This window comes from Hetaerina americana, unplaced genomic scaffold (assembly GCF_022747635.1).
Source record: "Hetaerina americana unplaced genomic scaffold, ioHetAmer1.1.p SCAF_1, whole genome shotgun sequence".
Lineage (NCBI taxonomy): Eukaryota > Metazoa > Arthropoda > Insecta > Odonata > Calopterygidae > Hetaerina > Hetaerina americana.
Genome location: NW_027286069.1, coordinates 64,723,206 through 64,748,201, shown reverse-complemented (window position 1 = coordinate 64,748,201; position 24,996 = coordinate 64,723,206). Strand labels below are relative to the sequence as shown.

At 34.5% G+C, this 24,996-nt stretch overlaps 1 protein-coding gene across 1 annotated transcript in view; it reads right to left on the bottom strand.

Moving 5' to 3' along the window:
- Fancm (FA complementation group M) overlaps positions 1 to 24,996 on the bottom strand; it is a 45,462-nt gene that overhangs the window by 5,827 nt on the left and 14,639 nt on the right. The window contains exons 11-20 of the mRNA XM_071599296.1: positions 24,125 to 24,289; positions 22,449 to 22,658; positions 21,910 to 22,018; positions 19,205 to 19,381; positions 14,306 to 17,856; positions 13,673 to 13,863; positions 11,643 to 11,790; positions 8,001 to 9,393; positions 3,818 to 4,060; positions 3,011 to 3,120 (exon numbers count right to left, since the gene is read on the bottom strand). Coding sequence (XP_071455397.1) covers positions 3,011 to 3,120; positions 3,818 to 4,060; positions 8,001 to 9,393; positions 11,643 to 11,790; positions 13,673 to 13,863; positions 14,306 to 17,856; positions 19,205 to 19,381; positions 21,910 to 22,018; positions 22,449 to 22,658; positions 24,125 to 24,289 — 6,297 coding nt within the window. The remainder of the gene's footprint in view (positions 1 to 3,010; positions 3,121 to 3,817; positions 4,061 to 8,000; positions 9,394 to 11,642; positions 11,791 to 13,672; positions 13,864 to 14,305; positions 17,857 to 19,204; positions 19,382 to 21,909; positions 22,019 to 22,448; positions 22,659 to 24,124; positions 24,290 to 24,996) is intronic.

Genomic DNA, 24,996 nt, shown 5'->3' with positions numbered 1-24,996 from the left:
TAACTTGGCAGAAAAAAACACTAATAATATGCTTGAATACAAGTTTGGAAAAACCTGTGATCACTAGAGATGCTAAGATGTTAGCAGAGCGAATTTTAAAGACATTGCGTGCCTGCAGTGGCAGGCACTCAATGCACACGGGAATTCGCATCTTCTCATCATTTGTTATCTGAAAAGTTGCTTGTAAAGCAAGTCGTTTTCGGGACCAATATTTTTTTGCTCTTTATGCAAATTACTTGCTGTGCGAGGTGATCATCAAGTGAAGTTCCACCATACATTCCAGTCATATTCTATATTTCTTTCTAATTGTGATCTCATAACTGCAATGACATCATGCATGCCTCTCCCCTACATGAACCCAAACTGATCATTCCCTAAGGAATCATTTTAACTCCTCTCCTCCAGCCTTTCACTGATGATATTAAGTAATACCTTATCTCTGTGAAAAGCAAAACTTGTTCTGTAGTCCTCACATATGACTGCCTTTTTTGGAATGGGACATAATATTAATCTGACAAAGTCCTCTGGCAAAATTATTCCCTAATTAATGCTAAATATTAGCCCATAAAAACTCTTCCTTCCATGTTTTCTTCAACTCTTAAGGAGTTCCTTGGAGATGTTATCTATCCCCAGAGTCTTATGCCTTACTCCAAAGATTGTTCTTTTCTGCCTTCTTTAATACTGCTGCTATTGATTCGATTTGCAAGGATTTTGTGTGATTTGGAAACCTTGTCTCTACTGCTACCAGAAGGAGTAAATTTAGGGGAGGCGACTGGCAGCTAAGGTCATTTGTACCATTAGGGATGGATGGGAAAGGAAGGGTGGAGTGAAACCCAGCGTCGGCATTAGCCTACTCTTGTCGCAGGGTGCCAAGGGGTCCGCAGTTTAACGTCCCATCAGACAGAAGTCGTATTCACTCAAAGTGCTCTTCAAAAAGCACCTCAAGTGGGGATTGGGATACCACTGAAAAAAATCTGCCACCTGTGGGATTCGAACCCTGACCCTCATGGTGGGAAGCCTGTACATTAGCCACTGCACCATCCTGATTCCCTCCTAGTAACAGGAACAGCGCACAGCCTAATGGGCCAACTCCTGAAGTTGCCATCACTCATTCTCATCTTTTGCCCTCCATGTTTTCTTGGGATCAATAATTGAGGTAGTTTTCTGCTGCCTTACCCAAGGTGTTTTTAACTTGACACCATTACTAAAATGACCACACCAATAGGATCAAATGCTTTAATGACCACCTCACTGAGGAATAGGTATTGTTGATGGGCCACTTATCATCTGGCTTCTAACCTTCGACCTATTTGGTATCAGTGATTGCACCAGGAGCAATTATATTGCTTCCACCTGGGGGGTCATCAGAACACTACACTTTCTTTAAATCAAGGTTTTAGCCAATAGGGAGGGAAATATTATCACAAAAAGACAAGAATAAAATAAGAAGTTATGATAGCAGTTTGGACACAAGATATCCTAAAACAGGATTTATCAATTTCTGAGGTAGTTTGGTAGTACCTAATGGTTATCAGTACAACTACCCTGCGGTTCGGCCTACCACGATATACTCACCATTAAACGGATTGTGTACCTGTCACAGGGGACAGATATTTAATCCTTTACATTCTTTCCTTCTTCATGCCTTCCATTATTTCAAATACCATATTTATACTTGCAGCAATAATAGATGAATAAAGAGGAATTAACTACAATAAAATGAAAGCAATAACATTCTAAAAAAGTTCTAAAACAAAGAAAAGCATTAAAGTAGGTTAGAATAGATTAGAGCAGGGCTGTGCTTGGTCAGTATCGTGGAGGCAAATTGGCACCATATTAAAGACATGAGAAGAAATGAAATGACCATAGAAGTAATCACAAGAGGAGCAGAACTGAAAACAGGTATTCCAAGTACATGTAAAGAAAAGATTAGTAAAGACATCAGTATATAACAAAGCACTCTGTGGATCTGAAATATTTTCTTTGAAGCAAGGGGATGAGAGTAGATTAGAGGGTTTCAGATGTGGGCATGGAGAAGACTAATGAAAATATGTTGGCAGGAGAGGAACTAGCCGGGAAAAATCCATAAAAGAAAGAAAAAAGAAGGAAAGGAACTGATGAAAGGCAGTAGAATGTATCGTAAATTCTCCCCCTATCACAGCCTGAGATAGGGGGAGAATTCAAGTTAGAAAAAATAGAGGAAGATAGGGATATGGGTTTTAGGCAACATGAATGCAGGTAAAGTTACAAATAACAAAAGAGGGAAAAGAAGTAAGTCAAAGAAGAGGAAGTTTTCATTATACAAACAGGGGTTAGGGACTGTCCAAAACCTACATTTCACATGTTGAATACTTTTAAATTACAGTGCTGGGAAAAAGTTTATATCTTTTGATGCATCAAATTTGTTTTTCACTACCATTTCAAATTAGTACACAAAAATGCTGCAGGGTCAGTTCCATTAGTAGGTTACATATGTGGCTACTTAAAAATGAGCAGTGAAATAATCAATTCACATTGGTTTCAATCACATAGCAATCAATGCCTTCCTGGTGGAGAAAATAATGACAATAATGACTCGGCAGTCCTATTAGGCATGAGAGTACTATTTCAAGTTCTAGCATCAATGATACACATGATGTTACAAAAAAATACAGGAAATGAGGATGGAGAGTGATGAATGCCAAATGTATGATGCATGGGGGCAGAGCTTCAGCGTAATGCCATCATACTACATGCAGTAAAAAAAAGTGCTAAATAGTTTGACACAGCACTGCCAACAAATTTCGGGTAGCAATTCTGAGGACTCTCAATACAAATTGTTCATTCTGGGGAAAATAACTATAACTCATTTATATTTTCAGGAGGAAGAAATTAAAGAATATTGAAATCCTGGCGACCAGAGCATTAAATAGTGGTTTCCAAATAATTAGTAATTCGTGAATTTAATTCCATAAAAATATATTTGGAGTTTTGTTAAACTGATACACTAAAAGCAATTAAACTTTCTTACCGGATCTGATAAATCTAGAGATTCAGGAAGAGAAACAGATGGCATATTTAATTGCAATTCCAACTCTTGTTGATGCCTGGCTACTTCTGCTATAAGATGAGCAGTTTCAACTGAAAAAAATGAATTATCATCAATCATTTCAAAAATTAATTGTAATGTCTCGATAAATGTTACATTTTTAACTGGTATTTCCAAGGGTATTCATAAGAATAGATGTCAATTAGGATATGTAGAATGAGAAAATACATAATTAATTTATGGCTGAATTCATATTAAATTTAAGCCGGAGAATCCTAAATAGTTTCCCTGCAGGAAAATGTTAAGCACACAATGTTTATGATGACACTTAACATAAACAAGTAGAAAAGATAAATGATACAATTTTAAAGAGTTAGTTATCTACCTCAGGATAGCTTCATGTCAGGGACTCAATCAAAAAATGTTTGATAATAACTGTCATGAATTAATCAGAGCTGATTCTTGAATTTTTAAAGTAATCGGTTAAATGTTTTTATTTTTGTAACCAATTGAATTGAAGGCAGTGTTGAGAGCAGAACTGAAAGCTAATATATAAGATTCCGCCTATCTAGGTGACAATGTTTATTTATTTATGTTTAAATTTTATGGTAATATTCCTGCAAAATCTTAACACAAGTGATGGCCTACTGAAATCATTTACACAGCTCTTGTCAGGTCTAGATATTAAAACACACTCTTAATTTCCTTTATTAGGACTATAATTAACCATATAGAAGTTTTTTGAATGTATAGTAATTACAGCAATAATTCTGAAATTAAAATCCTTACCCTGCCCTGAAGAAAAGAGGACATCAACATTAGCATGTCTAAGGTTCATTAGGGCTATATATACAGAAGTACTAAAGCTAGCTGGAACTGAAACATCACTCCTAAAGTAGTTACTCTTCTTTTTGCTCCAGTTATTCTGCCCTCCATCACATTCTTTTTCCCACTCCACAATTACAGCTATCTTTTGGAACAAGCCAGAAGCTGTTTGCATTGCATCAGATGCCTTTGAGTTCCGACCTAATCCTGCAATTTAAAGGGCAAGGGCTGAATTAACATGATTAGTGAATTGGGGAATAATGAATAAAATACATATTCTTTTTAAAATTAAAAGTAAAATTCAATAATCACAGAGCTCAAAAGAAGTGTTAAAAAAATTTGCTGTTCAGGTAAAATGCTGTGAAATTATAGTGGAGAGCAACAGTGATGTGTTAGGGTAAGGTTCTAAATGGAGTTATATTTTATCTTAATAATGGTTGTATAAAATACAGTATAATATCTACAAAGTCACCGCAAAATATACAAATAAACTATTTATTCATATTAAAACCAATAGTTGTTTCAGCATAAAAGTAAGCATATACATACACACATAATTGTGCATACCAATAGATGGAATACTGGATAAATAGAAGAATTCGGCATACAGTGTGAAATAATGTCAAGTTTGGAGCAATGAAGCTTAATAAAATAGATATAATTAACATTTTTTGACTGTGCAATAGAAGCATTCCAAAATATAAGATTTTGTTTCTTTATCAAGAGTAGTACAAGACTTGAAAAACACACTTGCTAGTAGCTATGAATAAAGGTATAACAAGGAACTTTCCCGGACAAGACCCGATGCTTAGTCATAACCAAGACACCACCATCTGACTCTCCTTCCCTTAACTGAAAAACCACGACCACCAACTTTGAAGTTCCGAAAACCCAACCCTCCTACCTTCAACTTCTCTCTCTCTTCTCTGTCCGAAGAGTATATATGCAACAGCTTAATGGGCAACCAGTACCTGATGATGCCGCAAGTCGGCTTTCACCGACTTGCGGCATTTTATGGTCCATAAATGCAGTGAAATAAGTCCATTGGACCATAAAATACAGTCTGTGGAAAATTATAAAACTCATTTAATATGGACATCAAGTAATTCCTCGAAGTGAAGCAAGGGTGAAGTATATATATAAAAAGGCAATTGTATACTTCCTTTTTGAAAGTAGGAAACCAGCAAAGCAAATACTTATCGGATGCAATTTGTTACCAATGTGATATTTAATGAGTTTCCCAGTTTTAACCTGAGTTTCATGACAGAAGAGGCATTGATGGATTGCTTTAATACATTAACATGTCGTACAAGATTGTAATATGTATCTACTGCAAAGAAATAAAGATTCTATTAAACGCTTTTCCATCAGTCTTACACCATGAAAATATTGACATCAACAGTATTTAGTGCTGCGATAGGCAGGATTTAAAGATTGCCAGCATGTATTGCCTGGATCAATCAAATATATACCCTGTCACACTACATTCCTTTGCTTCATTATCTTCCTCATAATGATTTATAGCACATCATATGATACTTACCACCCATCTGCAATCACAAAGACGACTACATAAAAACTGAACAATATCCCCAACTTCAGAGATAAATTGGCATTGACAATCTGATAAATTAGTTCCCCATTAATTGCACTATGCAGATCTTTGCTTACTTTGGCTGCAACACCCATAATATAACTTCACCTGTTCCCCTTGTGAAGCAATCAATCATTTTGAGCCTAAATAATCTATGAACACAGTTTCAGGGATTGATTATTCCAATGAAAACTTATAACTTCAATTGCTCAATATGGAATTTCAATCAACACAAATGATTTAAATTTGGGCCACCCCATCATTTAGTTGTATGAGCATGGACACTACAACTGGATTGGATTCACCTGACACAATTACTTAATGAGTCCAACTTTTAACTAGACAAGCAATTTAAGAAAATTTTCACTGATACCAATATAATATCCATTGATAAAAGTATAGTGGATATTATTTCCAAGAAACAACTTGTTGATTGGAAAATATTCAGAATGCCTGAAAGTGGTATTGATTACATTACTATAGTGTCATAAAATTCAAAAGAATGTTTGTATAATTTAGGTGCCAATTAAATATTCAATAATTAATATTACAGGAGATTCAGGACAAAAAAATTTCAAAATGTAGATCCTTGGTCAACTTGCACCTCCTAAGGCTCGAGGCACCCCAGAAAGCTACAAACTACGAGGGAAAGGTGAAATGTTCTCGGCCTGATACAGAGATGGTATTCCAATCAGCAAAAATTTATGATTCCTCCATGGGTGCACGTGTCATCAGTTCATATGAGAAACTCAACTCATTCGCTCAAATAATTTGCTTACACATCTTGAGCAGTCTTTCACGTTTTTCGTCACAATGGAAAAACATGAATTTCTTGCGGTCATAAAATTCTTCGTTTTAGATGGACTAACCCCTAAGGACATTTATCCGCAGTTGACAAATGTGTATGGGGACTCAGCTCTTTTAATATCACCTGTTAAAATGTGGGCAGCTGAATTTAAACATAGTCACACATCCCTCAAAGATGACCCACGTGAATGATGGCCAAAAACCACAACCACACCGGAAACAATCAAAAAGGTGTACCGTATCAGGTTGGATGATAGGCAAGTGAAGGTGAGTGAGATAGCAAAGTCCATAAAGATATCAGAAGAAAGAATACGAAACATCTTACACAAAGAATTAAGGATGCGAAAGTTATGCCAAAGGTGGATGTCGCATTTGCTAAATGCCGATCAAAAGCAAATTTGCAAATGATTTTCACGGCAATGTTTGGACTGATTCAAAAGGGAACCAACTGATTTTGTGCAGCGTATTTGTCACCATGGAAGAGACATGGGTCCACCACTACAGGTCAGAAATGAAAGAACAGTCACATCAGTGGGTGGAAGCTGGTGGCTACACACCAAAGAAAGCGAAGTTGATCTTATCTGCCGGAAAGGTCATAGCCAGTGTGTTTTGGGATGCGAAAGGGATACCATTAATTGATTACCATGAAAAAGTCCAAGCAATTACAAGCGAATATTCCTCAAACCTTCTTGACCAGCTGGATGTCTAAATTAGCGGGGAGAGGCCTGGCTTGAAGAAGAAAAAAATCACCTTTCGCCAGGACAACACGCCTGCTCACAAAGGTGCGTTGGCGATGGCAAAACTATGGGATTTGTGGTACGACTTGCTTGATCATCCCTCCTATTCTCCTGATTTAGCACCCTCAGACTTCCATCTGCTCCCAAACATGAAATATGTTCCTGGAAAGCGCTTTGTCTCCAATGACGAATTTGAGAGGGTTGTAGATGGATATTTTCCCAGCCTTCCAGACTCTCAATTCCGGGGAGGAATACTGATGTTGGAGAAACACTGGACCGAGTGCAAGTCAAGGGAGATTATGTAGACAAAAATTAATAATTTTTTACCTGAAAATTGCAGTCTTTCATTGCCAGGCCAAGAACTTTCCACTCTACCCTCTTACTGTTTATCCCGATAATTCTTAACACTAATCCGATTCAACTATGGACTTACATGTACTTCCCTCCCTTTCCCTTGCCAGCCAATAACATCATCAGCATTCAAAGTGATAACTCATTGAGTCGGCTGATTAAAAACATTATTTCCAAATAATTTAACTGGTTCATAGATTGAGCATTTGATGACTCTATGATTTTCTAAGAATCATTATTTCTATGATGGTCTGGTTTTTAAAACAGAATGCACCTGGCATATTTTGCACCTTTCATAGGTCTCACATGTGCTCAATTCACCCCCAAGAAACATAGTCTCATTCACTTTTCAGCCCATTTTTTAACACAAGCACTGGAATTAAACTGGTCCAACCAAAATAGAGCCCAACTACAACTTGCCAATGAATACGAATTGGAATAAAATACTAAACCTTAGCTTATTAACAAATTTTAAGTGAGAACAGTTAAGCCATTTCACTCTTTAAAAATATCCAATGATTAGACATAATCATTTGAGAAATCCCTTTGCTATATATACTCTCTCCCTTCTTTATACACATTATGCATGCATCAAATTTCAAAGTTTCAAACCTATTATGAATTTGATTTCAACAAATCAGTTAAGTAGCATCCATACCTGCAGCTGAAACACGAAGAAGGCATAAGTTTCTCCCCAAGCTATAAGGGATGGATGGAGACCCACTAGCTGCATATACCACCAAACGAACTCCTTTGATTGCTCTTAATGCAGACATCACTTCAGAAGCACGACAAGCTTCAACTGGTGAAACAATTATGAGTACTTCCTTGACTCCAACATTTTTGTTATTTTTTCCATCACCAGACACCAGAGGACCATCACAGGAATTTAGTGAAGGTCTTGGTGGTGGAATTTCTTTTCCTGCACCAAGGGATTTTCTGTTTATAGAGCCACATCTCTTTAGGTGGCCATTAAAGTTCTGCAGAGATGAATGATTTGGTTTCACATCATTAAAAAAGGGACTGTCAACGGAGCAATTAGACTTAATCAAAGATGTTGTGGGATCCTCATGTACTGCATTCCTATTTAACACTTTTACTTGTGTACCACTATCACTAGGTGAATTATTACACTCAATTTTCTTGCTGTTCATTCCACATACCGAAGATATTTCACATTCACTCAGCTGATTCTTCTCAACGCAAAATTTTGGCACCATAGGGAAATTCGAAGCAGGAATGACTTTATCAGTTGACAAAGACTTAGGAATGTCTGGTGGGGATTTTATCACAGAAAAGAGTTCATCATCATCATCAGAAAAATTAAATAAATCAGATGACCAATTAACAGAAATTCTTTCATTAGCAGAAAGGGATTTTTTCTCCATCTCTGTTTTTAAGTTAGAATTCTCACCTGATTCATTGTCCTTATTTCTTTCATATGAAACTACAACACTATCATGAGGAATATATTCTGCACTTTTTTTTCTCACAGCTGTCTCGTTTCTTACGATCTTTTCCTCAGTGGCCAAAGAAGTCTTTTCAGAAAACAACTTGGAATCACAACCACTTTTAGAATCCTGTTCAATAGCTTGCATATTGTCACAGAATACATTCCCATCAACTTTATGAACAGGAAGAAAACATTTTGCACCAACCTGAGGAGGCTGGAGGAGTTCCGGAGGCTCTTCGAAATTTTGAGACAATGCTTCAAACAAATTGTCATCAATAATGGAAATTTCAGCTTCACTTCTCAAGCTTCTCTTTTTAGGGGAAATCTGATCATAATCCTGTTCATCCTCTGAGCTGTCATGCATGATGATTCTTTTTCTCTTTTGTTTTTTTCTGTGTCCTGTGATTCTTTTTTCTTTCTTCTTATCATGCTTTACTTCAATAGCCTCCACCAATTCATCCGGACTGCTTTCACCCTTTGCCTGCCTCCTTTTTTTATTTTTGGAGCTATCTGCTAATATAGCTTCAAGCACTTCGAGTTCATCCACTGATTCCTCTTTTCCATCACTATTACTTCCAGCATCAACACAGAAAGAATCCTGAAAAACCAAGATAGACATTTTTTAAAGTTTTTAAAATTAAGAATTATAGTTAAAAAATCACTCGAAGAGATGACCAGACTATAAGAAAAAATAAAATCTGGAAATTGCATAGTGAGCTGGACCCTAAATAAATGTCATGAGACAAATGCTTTATTCATAGTCACCCTGTTTATATTCATGTTTACCTAGTCATTCACATTTATACTTGCATTTAATTTTTTGATCTATTAATATTAGAATATTGTAGAAATGATTAGTTCAATGTGCAGAGTCAATAATTATTATATAAGGTGAAATAATTCTGCCCACAGCATGCTTTTAACCTTAACTATACTAATCTCAAATTTACAGGATAATCTCATCAATGTATTCAATGACTGTGAAATATTATAGGTAGCTTTTCTACAGTACCCCTTTCAGAGAGTTACGATTCATAATGCAGAACAGTCACACCATAATACCCAATACAAAGGATGGTAGTGATAATGAAATAATACTTCTTTATTACAATAAATTATATTCCAACTTATATACACAAATGAAATGCATAACTATGTATAACTACCATGTAAATTGCGTAATTAAATATAATGATATCCAAATACCACATACAATCATTTACTACTAATGCACACTGTGCAACATGACTAAGTTCAGCTAATAACCATGTACATATATCCGGATATAGGACAAGGTTATGTTTTAATTTTCATAACTGAAAAACTGTAGGCCATCTTATAAGGTATTGATATGAATTAGGGTAGTGAATTCGTAAACAGTGAAGACGGGGGACTATCTCGCACAATGCAGCCATTATCCATGACCATACATAGCAATTGTGCTGAATAGGTTTGCTACCATAGATATGAACAGCCTTCTTCGCGAAGCTATAAACCAAAATGAAAAGTGATAAGACATTGAAATGACAAATAATTATACCATTTTAAACAAATTTGTTGCCATATTCAAATTGTGTGAAATATAATTGTACTGGCAAAGCCTGCAACTCATCTTGTTTCTCAGCTACAGTAATGAGGCCCTGGGGTAAAAATGAACTGGTATTTTGGCTCAAAGGATCACCAAGTTAGGAATTCCAGATTCTCATTACAAACTTTCTCAAAAAATTCAGCAATTTTCCTGAATTGTGGAAAAATTGAGTATTTCTTGACAGTTCCCAATTTTAATGCTAATTCTTAGAGGTTTTAGAGGACACCTTTGGAATGATATGAAATCCAATACACCATACCCGAACATTGAACTCACGGCCATATCGGGAGGCTTCACCACCAAACTACAACCACTTCAAAGATCACTTGAGGAAACTTTATGGGGAATGGATGCTGCCAAAGAATTACCTACTGGATCCTACTGATAAAATGACATCGGCTCCAATTGTGGAAATTGATAAAGATTGCATGGGATAGTATCTCATTCAATATTTATTGATTGACTCATCAGCACCCATAATCCAAGAATATAAGGAATGCTGTGTTTCCTACTGTTTACACATGGATCAGAGAGAGACATTCTGTCAGTTGAGAGAGCTATTGGAGAATCCTCCAGTAGTGGCAGTGTGAAAAACAAAAAAATATTCCATATATAATTTACAGGTAATTTCCAGGGATCCTTAATATTCAGCTGAAAATTGCAATCAAAAGTTCTTGCCAATTTCAATTGCTCCAATGTTAAATACTGAATTATATTAAAAAAATCTATAATTGTACTCATTATCTTTTTTGCCCATTATTAGGAATGGAAAATTAGGTCATCTTATAATCAAAGTCAACCTATACATATTTATACAAAGATGAACTTTAATATAAACAAATGTATAACACATGGCTTGTAAATTAGATATCATGTTAAATTTATAGATACTTTATTCTTATTAAAAACTGAAAGACAATTTAATTGCCAAAAACATATACCCCACATTTGGACTCTTAAAACACAGAAAACCAAAAATTTGTAATATTCAAGACAAAATGGCATTTCAAATTTAAAATGCCCACATTGTAGTGTTTTAACTAGACACTAAGAAATAAAAATAATCACTTGAGATAAATAACTTTGCCTGGCATGTTTAAAAAATATACATGGAATGTTTAACTGAAAAAAACTGATGACTAAGGAATTGGGTACTCTACTTGCAAGGGAGGTTGCAAACCACAGAGTGCAATTTTGCAAAGCAAGCAAGAAAGGTTTCTGGATTTGAAATCCCCTAATGTATATCTTAAAACACTCACATTCATATAAGATGAGTCAGATTCTCCCGGATGGTATTCTTGACCACCTGCAAAATCATCATTTCCAGCCTCAAGTAAGGGGAAATTTGGGATCTTAAATTTGGCATTTCGAGGACTCCTTACAGACTGCAAATACTTTGCATGAATACTGTAAAAAAATTATGAGAAAGAATTTGTTACATATTTACAGAAAACTATCCTTTTAAAACGTAATAGAGGGAGTCGTGAAATTTGAAATGAATTATGATTATATTGAGACTTCGTGATAGGTGTTTAGGCATTGAAACACTATTCCAGATGGCCTGAAGTACTACAAACATAATTTAAATTATGTAAATTAAAAATGATAAGAGTAAAAGAAATATATGAGAAAGAATAATTACATCACAGCAGAATAAAGTATATCATAAGAAGTAAAATATTTACACAAGAAGTTATCATATGGCAAATCTCTTTTCCGTGAACCATAATAAAGAATTGAGCTTCTCCACTGAGTCACATTGCCTTAGATATTATTTTTTCAAGTTTCTATTTGTAGTATTGCTACTTGTGTATCTCACAGTTCTTTTAAATTAGTAACAATCAAAAGCATACGTTAGAATAGTCTAGACTTTATTCTCCATGAGGTTTTCCAAGTAATGAGTAAGATATCAATTAATTAATCAATAAAATTTGATAAAAGAAATATTATAATCACAATTGGTAACTAGATTAAAAAACCTCATATTCTTCAATTAGTAACTATCTCCACATAATGGAACCAAATAAAGGTGTGCGCTTTATTGCTAGGAGCTATCAACATGTTTCATGTGATTGTTATTTTACCAACTATTCCTAAAAAAAATGTATTATGGATACAAATATAAAATAAAGACAGAATTGAGAAATAATAGCAAGACAGCAAGCAAAAGTCATAAAGTAATATAACACTAATTGCAAACATTGCCCTAAGCAAGGAATATTTAATTGGCCATGTGTTTTCTCGATGGCTAATGCCAACAATCTGGTAACTTTGCCCTCCACATGTACATTGCCCCTCCTCGATTTCATTCAGTTAAGTGCCAAGGTTGTGCCACCATGTTTTGAGATGCCTATACCTCTTAAATCTTTAACCCATAGGATAAAAAAGTCATGAGACACTTTCTGATAAACAACAACATTACTATTCGTTGTTTTGTGTCCTTTAATACATACATACTCTTGTTTCAAATCAGGCAAGTCTTTTTCCCAATTTTTATGATTATTTCCATTTATGAATAACATCTTAAATAGATTTTCTCACAACGAAACTTGAATTATTTTAGGCCAGCCAAGTGCTCATCAGTGGTAAGGTAAAAGACTATAAGTTAATGGCTAAAAACAAAACAAAAGGTGCCAAAAATAAAAATTTAGGACAGGGTATTACAATGCAGTGCCAACTGGAAAAATTTAGGGTGAAAATACACCATGCATCGATGATATGAAGCTGTTTTTGATCATTATTAACCTCCTCTCCCCTCACAGTCACACAATATGACGCAGAGAAGACATTCTCAAAAATTATATTACATTATTCCTATTGATTACACTTAGTACAGCTATGTATAATTAGAAATAAAAAATTGACTTCATTAGCAATGAGAAAAATGTCAGTTTAAACAAATGATAGCCCACCTCTCAGAATATTAGAAATTCTGAACATTTTTGTTGAAAAGCAGCAAGCATAGCTTACTAAAATATCACCATTATGTTCATACTGATAATATTAAGAAATAAGAGATTCACCACAAGAAGCACATGGGCATTGATAAGGAACAAAAATAATAGAAGTATAAGTGACAAATTTTACACAATCATGAAAATAACTTGCAGTGTACAATTTGATGCTCCTTTGCTAGTGTGTCCACTATTTTTATAGTGATCGATATGTCAAGTGATACTTACACAATGGCTTATAAGTAACCTTATAGAATGAGTTTAATGATTGAATTCACCATTAGTAAAAGACACTGGTACAAGAGCTTCTTTGGTAAAATATCAATTTCACTTACTCTACTTCAGTCTCTTGGGAATTGTGCCCTTCATCATTTATGAAGCTAGGGTCATAATACTGACTTTGACCCCTTCCATCATCATCATCTTCGTCACTTGATAGCCTTCTCACCCCTTTTATTTCAACAAATGACTCTTCAGCTTGTGTATCAAGGAACTGATGGGATCTCTTGCGATGGACACGCTTGACCTTGAAATTAATCAACCACGTGAAACAAACACACACAGTAAAAATATCACCATAATAAACAATATTTTGTTTTTTTCATTATTCATATTCATTTTTCTTTCGTATTCAGTTCTGCCATTACAAGGTGCAACAAATTCATTTATCGAAATAAGAGTTTAACTAGAGTAAAATGGTGGACCATTGGGAAGCCATCCTACAATTATCTACTAAGAATCAAGTGAATAACAAATTTATTTAAGGGATTTCAACGTGCATGGAAGGCAATTGGCAGAAGTGGATTCTAATTTATAATGGCTCTTAATTAAGTGGCCCAGTATATATAAACATGCTCAATAAAATGACTGTTTAATGAAGAGTGTTAGAACGAACCACTCCAATTAATAATCACTAATTGTATTTCTCAAGTAAGAATGGCAAATCCATTTGCATATGCTGTACTTACTCGAATGGACTTTTCCTCAGAACTGCTAGAAATATCTTTGGAGTTGATTCCTTTCTGTTTCCTCTTGACTTTACTGATTTTCTGGCCTTCAAATTCATCACTACTTTCACCTAGCTCCGACTCATAATTATTTTCAAACTGGTCAACCAACAAGCAATCATGTAGGTCATCATCCAGTTGACAAGAAACTTCCTTACTTAATTCTTTTCTTTTACAATCCAAAATATCCTCTTTCTTTAAAATATTTGGTTTATTATTCCCTAAACTAATCCTATGACACTGTAAAACATCTCCCTTAATACCCTCAACCTTAGGCTCGTGTGACGAACTCTGGAGATGATTTTGAGAAGAATTTTTAACAAGTATTCGATTGGTGTTATGCCTAATCCCAGTACTTTCAACTTCCTTATTAAAATTGTCATGTTCTTCATAAGCATGTGATTTGGGTTGGAAAACAAAATCGGGGTCCTCAAATTCCAAAGAAGATATACAACCATCATTGGCTAATGATACATCTTTCTTAGATATTGCAGCCTCAGGTAAATGTAGAAGTTCCTCCTGTTTCCGTTCAGCATCATCTATAACTTCCAACACAGTTCTTTCAGTAGATATCTCATCAATCCAATCATGACCTTGTTTTGACTTCGTGAAAGATGGAGGTTTCAAGATGATTTCATCATCAACTTTGCAAATTTCAACTCTGGAGTCTTTACCTTTGTTGGGATGTATTTTAGCCCCTGGAGGCATTTCAGACTCACATTCTCTTTTATTGCCTTTAAGACCCAGACTTAATTTTTTTTTACTGAAATGGCCACCCTTGGATAACCAGCCATCAGTATTCCAACCAGAAATGCAAGAAGCATCCTGCTGAAATTTATTTACAGATTTCAAAACAAAATGTTCACTTTTATTTCCTAAGACCTCTTGAAACTTCCCCCGAGGCTGATGGAAGAAGTCCTCATTTCCTTCCTTAATCATCTCCTGAGATTTCTCATGAACTCCATTATCAGTACTCTTTCCCACTTCTTCATGTGCTCCGTGGTCCACCAGTTTTTCAGGACTATTTATTTCATCATTGAGCATCACTTTCATTTGAGGTGTCCTATATGAAGGAAATTGCTGTGACTCCATTGCACCTATTTCACTGCCTTTTTTGTCTTCAACTGCTGCATCTTCTTCAGCAAAAAGGTCAGCACTTAAATCTAATAAGATATCATCCCCTATGTCAAAATTTATTTCCTTAACAACATTAACATTTTTACCCCCTGAATTGGATACTTTGTAACCATTATTGACCAGGGACCCTGAAACCTTTTCCCTGGCACCAGATGCTCTTTCCACAGGAGTACATGTCTCACTTTTCCCTATTTCTCCCATACCCTTATTACTTAAGCTTAATTTATCTGCCTTGGCTAAGCAAGAAAGTTCAACAGATTCACATTTTTTATACTGCTGCTGCTTTAATTCAACCTGCCTCATCTCTGTACCCTTTTCCTCTTCATTACCAATCAGAGGAATTTCAGATGATACGAGCATATTAACTGCTTGGGTCACAGTGAAGGAATGATCATAAATGTCACCTAACATATGTTGCCCTGGAAAAATACTTTTCATAACCTTTGTTCTTGACATCTCTTCCATTAAGGTATTTTCAAAAAGGTCACCAGATTTTTCCATTCTTAATTGTAAAATCCCTTGATCATGCTTTTGGATGATGGCTTTATCATTTAAGTTATCATCTTCAGGTGTTAAAGAATGCTCATCCCCTTTTCCTGGTGGCCTTCTCAGACTAATACTGGAAAAATCTACTTCTTTGTTACAGTTTATTTCAGGTTCAAAAACTGATTCATCTGAAAATGTAGAAGAAAACTCATAGTCAGAGCCAAGACTAAAATTAGGCAATTCAATATTGTCAGAAGTATTTTCCAAATCTGCCGTTGTTGTTTTTTTGGGATGGATAGATAAATGAGGTGGTGAAGTTCTTGAACCATGGGGAAAGAGTGGTTTGTTGTCTAAAAAATTCATATCCCCAGGCAAAGGGTCAACTGTGTCAACAGTTCTTTTAGAGGAATGCCCAATTGGGGATGGTAAGCATGGCTGTGGTGAAAAAAGTTTCTTCCGATGTAGTTTAGGAGTTGAACTTGCCAATATTAACTGTTTCTGAAGATTAAGATTATCACAGGACTGATCCTTTGATCTTAGCACCGTATTTTCAGCTTCCTTTTCTGGGGTTCTCTCATGTAAACTAGAATATCCATCTTCCATTATATCAGGTGAAATTAAAATGTTATTGTTGCAAAGAGGTGGAATCAATTCCATCATTGTATTATCTAGTTTCCTTGAGTTTCCCTGGTGACTACTCATAGTTACAATGTTATCAACATCATTGGGCATTCTATTTGAAGTTGAACATTCGTTTAGCATTAATGTCTTTTTTGAGCCTAAGTCACTCATTTCCAACTTTTCATCTTTACTGTTATAGCTTATGCATTTTGATGTGCCAACATACTGAGCTTTCACCTCATTTTGGCCATGCATATTCCAAAGTAAACCCTCCTCAACTGTTTCATTACAATTGGTAGATATGGCAGACGCTGCAGACTTTTTCTTTTGCAACACAGCATTTATGGTTTGTTCTTCATCACTATCCAAAATCTCAATCACTTCATTATGCACAAAATCATTGATTATATTAACACCAGTATTATTTGTTCTGTTAAGCTGCTTATTGTTTAAACTTTCATTGTTCATGAGATGCGATGATGACCAAAGTGGCACCGCAGAATTTCTACCAAAAAGGTCATGTTTCTCAGCTCCTATCCCATAATTTGAAATAAATGATTGCCCAATACTTTTATTAGGAGTTACAAATGAATTTTGTTTCCATGTCCCAATTTTGTTAGCTTCTTTTTCAGCATCAAAATTTTCAAGAGCAACAGCAGTGACTGAATCTAAAGATAAGACAGGAAAAATATTCGGAGAATGGTATGTTGAGTGGCTAATTTGGAAATAAGGCATTATGAGAGAGCATCTGAATGGTGAATCCATATTGAAATCACGGCAGCAAAGGTTTTCAAATAACATTGACAATGAATTTTCCAAAACCAGCAAATTGGGTGGAAAAATTATGGCTTCACTGAAAACTGCTTCTTTGTCAGTTCTGAACTGATGAATATTTGGGACAACTGATTGGCATTTCACTTTGTTGGTACTTGAAGGATTAACAACTGTCAACGGAGGAGAATGAAGTGTGGCAGGCACGTCCTCCTCTTCCAAAACAACTTCATCACAGTCCTCATGATATGGGGTCTTCATTTTCTTGTCCTTTGTTCCAATAAAGTCATCATCTCCAGCATCACCATCAGATAACACAATTGCCTCCATCACCTTGGATTTCTGCACATTAAAGAATTCCTTGATACCCTTTTTGGGTTTCACTTTGGAGGTATTCTTTAATGTTTTCCCTCTACCTTTGCATTTACCATTGCCAGAAGAAGTTTCTCCTATAGAATTAATGCAACCTTCTCCCCCTTCCATTTCTCTACCAAATCCTATAAGAAAGAAGTTTTGAATAAATAAACAAATAAAGCAAAAAATATTTATCAGGTCGCGAAACAAAAATGGTGACAAAATTACCCAATGTATAACACTAAATGCTGCTCCTGCCATCTCTTTTGTCACGTGAACAAAGCAGGTATATTCAACACTTCAAATTTAAAAAATATATACTATGCATCCATCCATAAACTAAAAAGAAAGTTATATTTTCTCATAGTGCACTGTTATACACTAAGTTCACAACCGATTGGCTCACATGGATGAAAACTTGCCATTCCCATAACTTTACATTTTTTTCTACTTTCTTTATTGAGCAAAAATTATTTGAACACTCATTGATTGATTTCTACAATCATTTTTTTCTGTCCTCCTCATGCCTACAATTAATAATAACTTCAGAGCTCATATTTCACTCATGATGTCCACATGTAATTATTTTATGAGAAGTATTTTCAAGTCATTGTGGAGAACTTCGAAGATGTTTTAATCACTGTTTCACATTCACTATCAGTTTTTGCTCCCTCCAGTAATTTTTTGAAATACATTTTACAGCTCATGTCATGTATTTGTATTCATGTTAAAAAAAGAAGGCATAAAAACTGCTGGGAGGAAGTAGAATAATTCAATAGAAGATGAAGCAGAAAAATTTCCTTGTAAAAAGATGAGAGAATCAGTGATAATAGTGAAGAGAGTGATTTTGATAATTGTGAGTATTTATATGATTTGGGTAGTGATGACACACTGATTTTAATTGAAAATGTAAACAGTGACACTCATCTATCACTCCCAAAAAGAGCAGTTAAGAATTGGACGTGGTATCAAAACAATTGCAGGGGTGAAGATTCAATGTCTGCACTACTGGCATAATTAGACTAATACAGTAAATCCTCATTAGTACACACGCAAATGTGAACCTCATGATAACATAAATACATTACTGCATTGATTAATGGTCCCAGCATGAATACATGGTATTGAATGGAGTTTTATTCAATAACCACAAATTTTCATGAGCATAGTTCATGTGAATTTTGAACAATTTTTTCAGTTTCTTGGTTCAATTTTCTGACCTCCAGTATTTTACACAACGTGATTACTTAATTCCAAGAAACTGCAGGAGATGCCACAACAGTAACTTTTAACAGAGTCTGGAAAGAGTGTATTACAATGCAAAAATTTAAGAGTGTAAAAATCATTTCACATTGAGGGATCCCAGTGTGAATGCCGGTCCAGTCAAATGATTTTTACACTTTGAAATTGTAGCAAGATGATTACAGTTGCTAAAGCACTTTAATATATCTCCAATCAGGAAATGATAATGATAAAAAGCATTATGATTACCATTATCAGAGTTGATGCCAATGCTTTTTGTTGAAGCTTTCCTTTTACCTTTCTTCAACATATCTTCTAGAGAGGTATTTTTTTCAGCTCTGACTTTGCTTTTCTTGCTCTTTTTTCCTATGTCATCTTCCAATTTAGAAACAGTCATTGGCATCATGTAGCATGATGGATCAGTACCTGAAAGAAAATTTAATAAAACAATGACAGGCTTTCCTCATAGAACTGGAATAATTTTAATTCCATGAAGTGCATGGATTTTGAGAGCAAACACCTACCACAGTAGTGAGAAAAAATGACAACCTCACAAAGAAATAAATTTTCTTACCATTCCTACGTAAAACAGAAAAGGGAATAATGGAAATATAATATGGTCAACATTAATGACTAAACATCGCATATTCCATATCCTTAGAAATTCAAAACATACATCTTGATAAACCTGACACTTTTAAAATAAATTCATACTTGCAATAGTCATACAAAGAGAAGATGAAAAATAACCCTATCATTACATTATCAGAAAACTCAATGTCAACTTCCCACTCAAAGAGTTTTGAATTGCATCAGCATGTGTTTCATAGTTATCACTACAAATCATACATTTTACCCTAATAAGGACAAGTCACAATGCTTAGGTCAACAGTTGCCTTTACATTCACAGGAGTTTTAGTACTAGGGTCATCATAAAGGCTTTTTAAAACAAGAATCTTTTGGTAAATTGCCGGAAAATAGAGGCTAAAAGTGGGATAAGCAACTAACTCATACGTACAATATTTGCATTCTTTCAATTTTCAGATACCACTACCACTTTGCAAATATAAGTTAATCATTTTGCAAAAATTACAACTTTGCAAAAATGAGTAACTTGGTCCAGCACTTGAACATTTCATCAAATATTTCTCATCTCTCTGGAGCTTTTCTTTCTAGAAAATTCTCAAATCTATTACTATCAACCATCCTGCATTCATTTTCACCATCAAATGATCTCACTCACTTTAATACTCCACATACTGTTATGCAAATACTCACTACAATTCCTACAACAGTCTCCAACTCCACACTCATTCTATATAATCTCACCACTTTTATTCTATAGTACATTCATTCTTTGGCCCTCTCCTTGTTTTGCCCTGTATCAAAACACTTTCTTATTTTCTCTGAAATTTTTCTGCATTTATCATTCCCATCCTGACCTATTTTCTTTACCAAAAATTTTGTATTCATTATTTATCCCCTAGTAAACATAATACCCAGGTCCTTGACTACAATTATACTCTAAGCATGAAAAAAAATTTCCTCAAACAAGAATGGAATCAGCACAAAAAAGAAAGTCTATAGCACTACTACCTGTTAGATTTCAGCAATCTAAATTAAAAAGAAACTATTTCCAACTTATGTCCACAAAATTTCTTGACATCTATCTGGACTGAATCTTGATATGGGAGGCCCATACAAATGCTTTCAGGAAAATTAAGTCCAGCATGTTTCCTCCTACGAACTTAAAAGAGAACAGCGAGCCAAGACGTGCTACTAATGCTTCACCATGCCTTATCTGCTCCTATTTTACATATGGTATCGTTCTTTGGATTTCATCTACTTTCTCCCAAGTCATATTTTAACTGCAAAAGACGGCCTGTCACATCATTGCATCTAAGCCTTCAATTTCATCTGCCCATTCATTCTTTCAAGATCTTAGGCTCCTACCACTTCAAAAGAGATTCTTTTCCTTCAAACCAACATTTTGTAGACTTCCATGCAAATACACACTACCACAGTCACTCTACCAGAACCCAATTAAACCTGCATATCAAATACAATCGAACCAAAGCAGCAAGTTTAGGACGAAAGTCAAAGAGGCTAAACCCATGTAATAAGTTATCACAGAAATTCAAAGACATAACTTAGTTTTGAAAGACAAATTGAAATAATTCTTACCTGAAAAAAATTATTACAGTGTGTCAGAATGTATTAATAATAAAATATAAAATTTATGTGCAAAATATAACCTATGTAGATATGACCTATGCATATGTAATATGATAATCATGTGGTATTTTTCTCCATATATAAATGCTTCTCTGTATACATTCTGAATTGGTATTTTTTATGATGTGTCCTATATTGCTGTTTTACACCAATCCTGGGACAAATAAAAATGATTACTTTTACATTCCACCCTAAAACTTTCACCATTATTTCAAAGCATTTTTCTCCTACAACATGTGATGAGATTTCTCAGTTTTGCAATTACTTTAGTCTTAGGATCACACATTCTATAAAATGGAATGACAGGAAATTAGCAGCAGAGACGTCAGGATCGCATGCCTTATAAGAGTAAAATGAATCAAAATGTATTCTCTATTTTCCAAGTATAATCTTAGAAACAATATTTTTCCACCAAAAGAATTAAATGATTTTGAAGCATATTTTTTAAAGTCATAATAATGATAAGGAAATTGATGATAAGAAAAGTATGGCAGATGGTAAGAGTCAAGCCAGCTTTGAAGCTAGTGGCTGGTAACTGAACTCTTATTCTCTCATAGCATTCTTTGCTTTGACCAAGAAATTTTATGAGAAACTGTTGCATCCTGTAGTATATCCATTTGCATTCATGAATTGTTCACATTGCATCCCATCTTTAGACAGATAAAATTGATTACAACTCATTAGGTATGACTATAATTGGCTATGAGTTAAACCTTTACCTGGTGGAAGGACACGAGCATTTTGCCGACTAAGTGAAGCTTCTAGTGCTTTACTGGTCAGCAATGATTTCAATATAGTACTCTTCTGGCGAAGACCCTGTTGATGTTTCTAAAAAAAATTAAAATAAGTCAGTACCAGAAAATATGGAAATTAATTTTTAAAAAACATGATATAAATAAAACAAACCATTCAGTTCAGGTTAGGTGGGTAATTTTTCAAACAGATTTTATTATTTCTTCCTATCTTTCAAAAAATTAATTCACAGACAAAACTAATTTTAAAAGCAAACAGTGATATATCTTGCCATTTTAAGTTTCCTATTCTAATTGTGGTTTTCACAACCATCTGTTACTTCAAAAAAAGGACAGTATGCAAAACATATCATTCTTCTGAGACAACTATACATATAATTCTAACTTATAGCAAAATAATTTTCTACAACATGCATAAATATCATGAATATTAATAAAACAAGCCATGCATATGAATTAAATATAAGAAAAATTTGAATTAAAACATAGATATAAATATTACTTACTAGCTCTTCAACATCTTTTGTGACCAGTGTAACTACACGACCTTCCCTCTTTCTTCCAGTACGTCCCATGCGTTGCACCAACCGCAAAGGTGATGCATGAGGTACATCGTAGCATACAATTAGATCTACTTCACCTATATCCAAACCCTCCTCACCCACACAAGTGGATACAAGCACATTGTAACCGCCTTCTCGAAAACGCTTGATAACCTGAACGGAAGCACAAATGATATTTTTCAATACAGAACATAATTAATCTCTGTTTTCACAAATATTCAATCCTAATTCAACATTAATATAAATTATTGGAAGGCTTTCATTTGAAAAAAAATCTTAATAGCTCAAGAGTACCTAGCCTGGGAATCGAACCCGGGTCCTTCCGGTCAGTTGTCCAACGCTCTACCCCCTGGACTACTGCGATCCACTTATAGGAATTATCAACCTTTTTTCCAATTTTTTAACAGGTAATTTCAGTAGTCCATGTAATAATTTTAGGTGAATGCTAAAAGCTCCAATAGTAAAATTATATTTGATTTTATCATACCACAAAAATATAATGCTCAATCACAAACATCATTATGTGACATGTTAAATATACATTAAAAACTTCAATGCACCCATTGTTTAAATTTGAACATATTAAGGTTATAATTACGGTGATTGCCCAAAAATTATTATTATTACACTAGATTATCACTATTTGACAAAAAATTGTAACATAATTCTCACTGCATTTTTTTGTCATGCTTAAAGATTTTGTTGTACACCAGTGAAAAAATAGTCCTGAGAATAACAAATGTAAGCATAACACCAGTAATTACTTATATTATCCCAATTGTATCTAGCACAGTAAACTCTCAATTAACTGTGGGCAGAATATTCATTACATGGATTATCCATGCTATTCTCATTCATCAAAATTTTAATATAAGTACTAATAGTAAAGATAATTAAATGCTTTGAAACTTCAACACTTTTTTCAAACATACCAGTTTGAAATACCTGGGTATCTCAAAAACATTTAATTTCTTAAAATAAAAAGTTCTCAATTGCATTTGATGTTTTAATTTAAACATTTTAGTACCAGGCACACTTTCCCATGATCGTCTCTTTTGTATTCATTATCCCTGAGAATTCCATAGTCCCCGATTGGCGAGCAAAGCTTCATTATGCAACTAATGAGTGATTAATTATTCACACTGCATTATTTTAATTTATATCATACGAGAAATATGAATCCGTATCTGCAACCCTTAACCAATATTTGTTCTTTGCCAGCCATTTGTTTTTTTCCTGGCTGCAACATGATTAATTTAGCTTTCTGAGGAAAATCATTTGCTATTCGCTTGATGATAGTTCTCCTTTATTGTAAAACTATAATTCCACCCTTATAAAATTAGCCGCAAAAGAGAAAATATTGTACTTCCCATTGCTAAAACATGAGACTAAATGAAAAAGGAGTCCCTGAATATATTTTTTTATCTCACAACCATTCATATTTCAGTTATCCAAGTTTGTTTACTATCTGTGCTTCATTATTCAACCATTAGCACAGATAATTGAGAGTTAACTGTATCATGACAAGCTGATATCAACTATTAATAACAAAGCGAATATATATTATAAAACATTGGTGTGCATTTATTTGTTATGTATTTAAAAATTATAAAAATAACCTGGAGTTGCTGCTTCTGAGTGAAACCCTTGGTCACTTTAGAGGGGCCAGGCACACCTGGTTCAACTTGTCCTGAAGATGATGCCTGACCAACAAAGCTCATAGGCTTGATCAATGGCCAATGGCACATTAGCATATTGCAAATTTCAACAACAGGATCTCTGTACTGTTAAATGAAAGAAATGCTAGTATTAGACCAGAAAAATGATCACATTAAAAATATGACATTAAACATATTGACTTGAATGTCAAATCAGAGATTTTGATCGCACGATATGAAATATCTGCCTCTATAATCTGAAATTAGCAGTTAAGAATTTTACACATTGTTTATTTTCTAATGGCAGTGCGTTAGCCGAGTGGGAAGAGTATTCAGCTACTGACTGGACTTTCTATGGTTGTCTGGATGATGCCATTAGATGCCCCAAGGAAAGGTCAGTTTGACTCTCTGGAAAAGTGCAGTAAGCTGAGGACTGGCACCTTAACCAAAATTTTTTTACACTGCAGTGTTTAGTATCATGCCAGCTCTATTTTTACCAAGCAAACCTTGGGGTCAAATACTATTTTCATATCTAAAAAAAATACTGCGTATCGAATATGCTACAGTAACTGAAGTGAATTTTTTCCAACAAATGATAAAAAATTAATATACAGGGCACCATACAAAAAATGTTTTCACTACAATATGCTCCAATTAATGTGAAATGGTATTCTTGGGTCTACGCAAGGTTTAATTTTGTCCTGACTGGTAAATTAAACGCCTTTAATTTTTCTACAGTGACTTCGGTTTCTTATGATTATGATTCCTGACTGTCCAGAGAAAGAATGAGTATTAGTATTTATCTGAATGGAATCTATCTGCCTTATCTTATC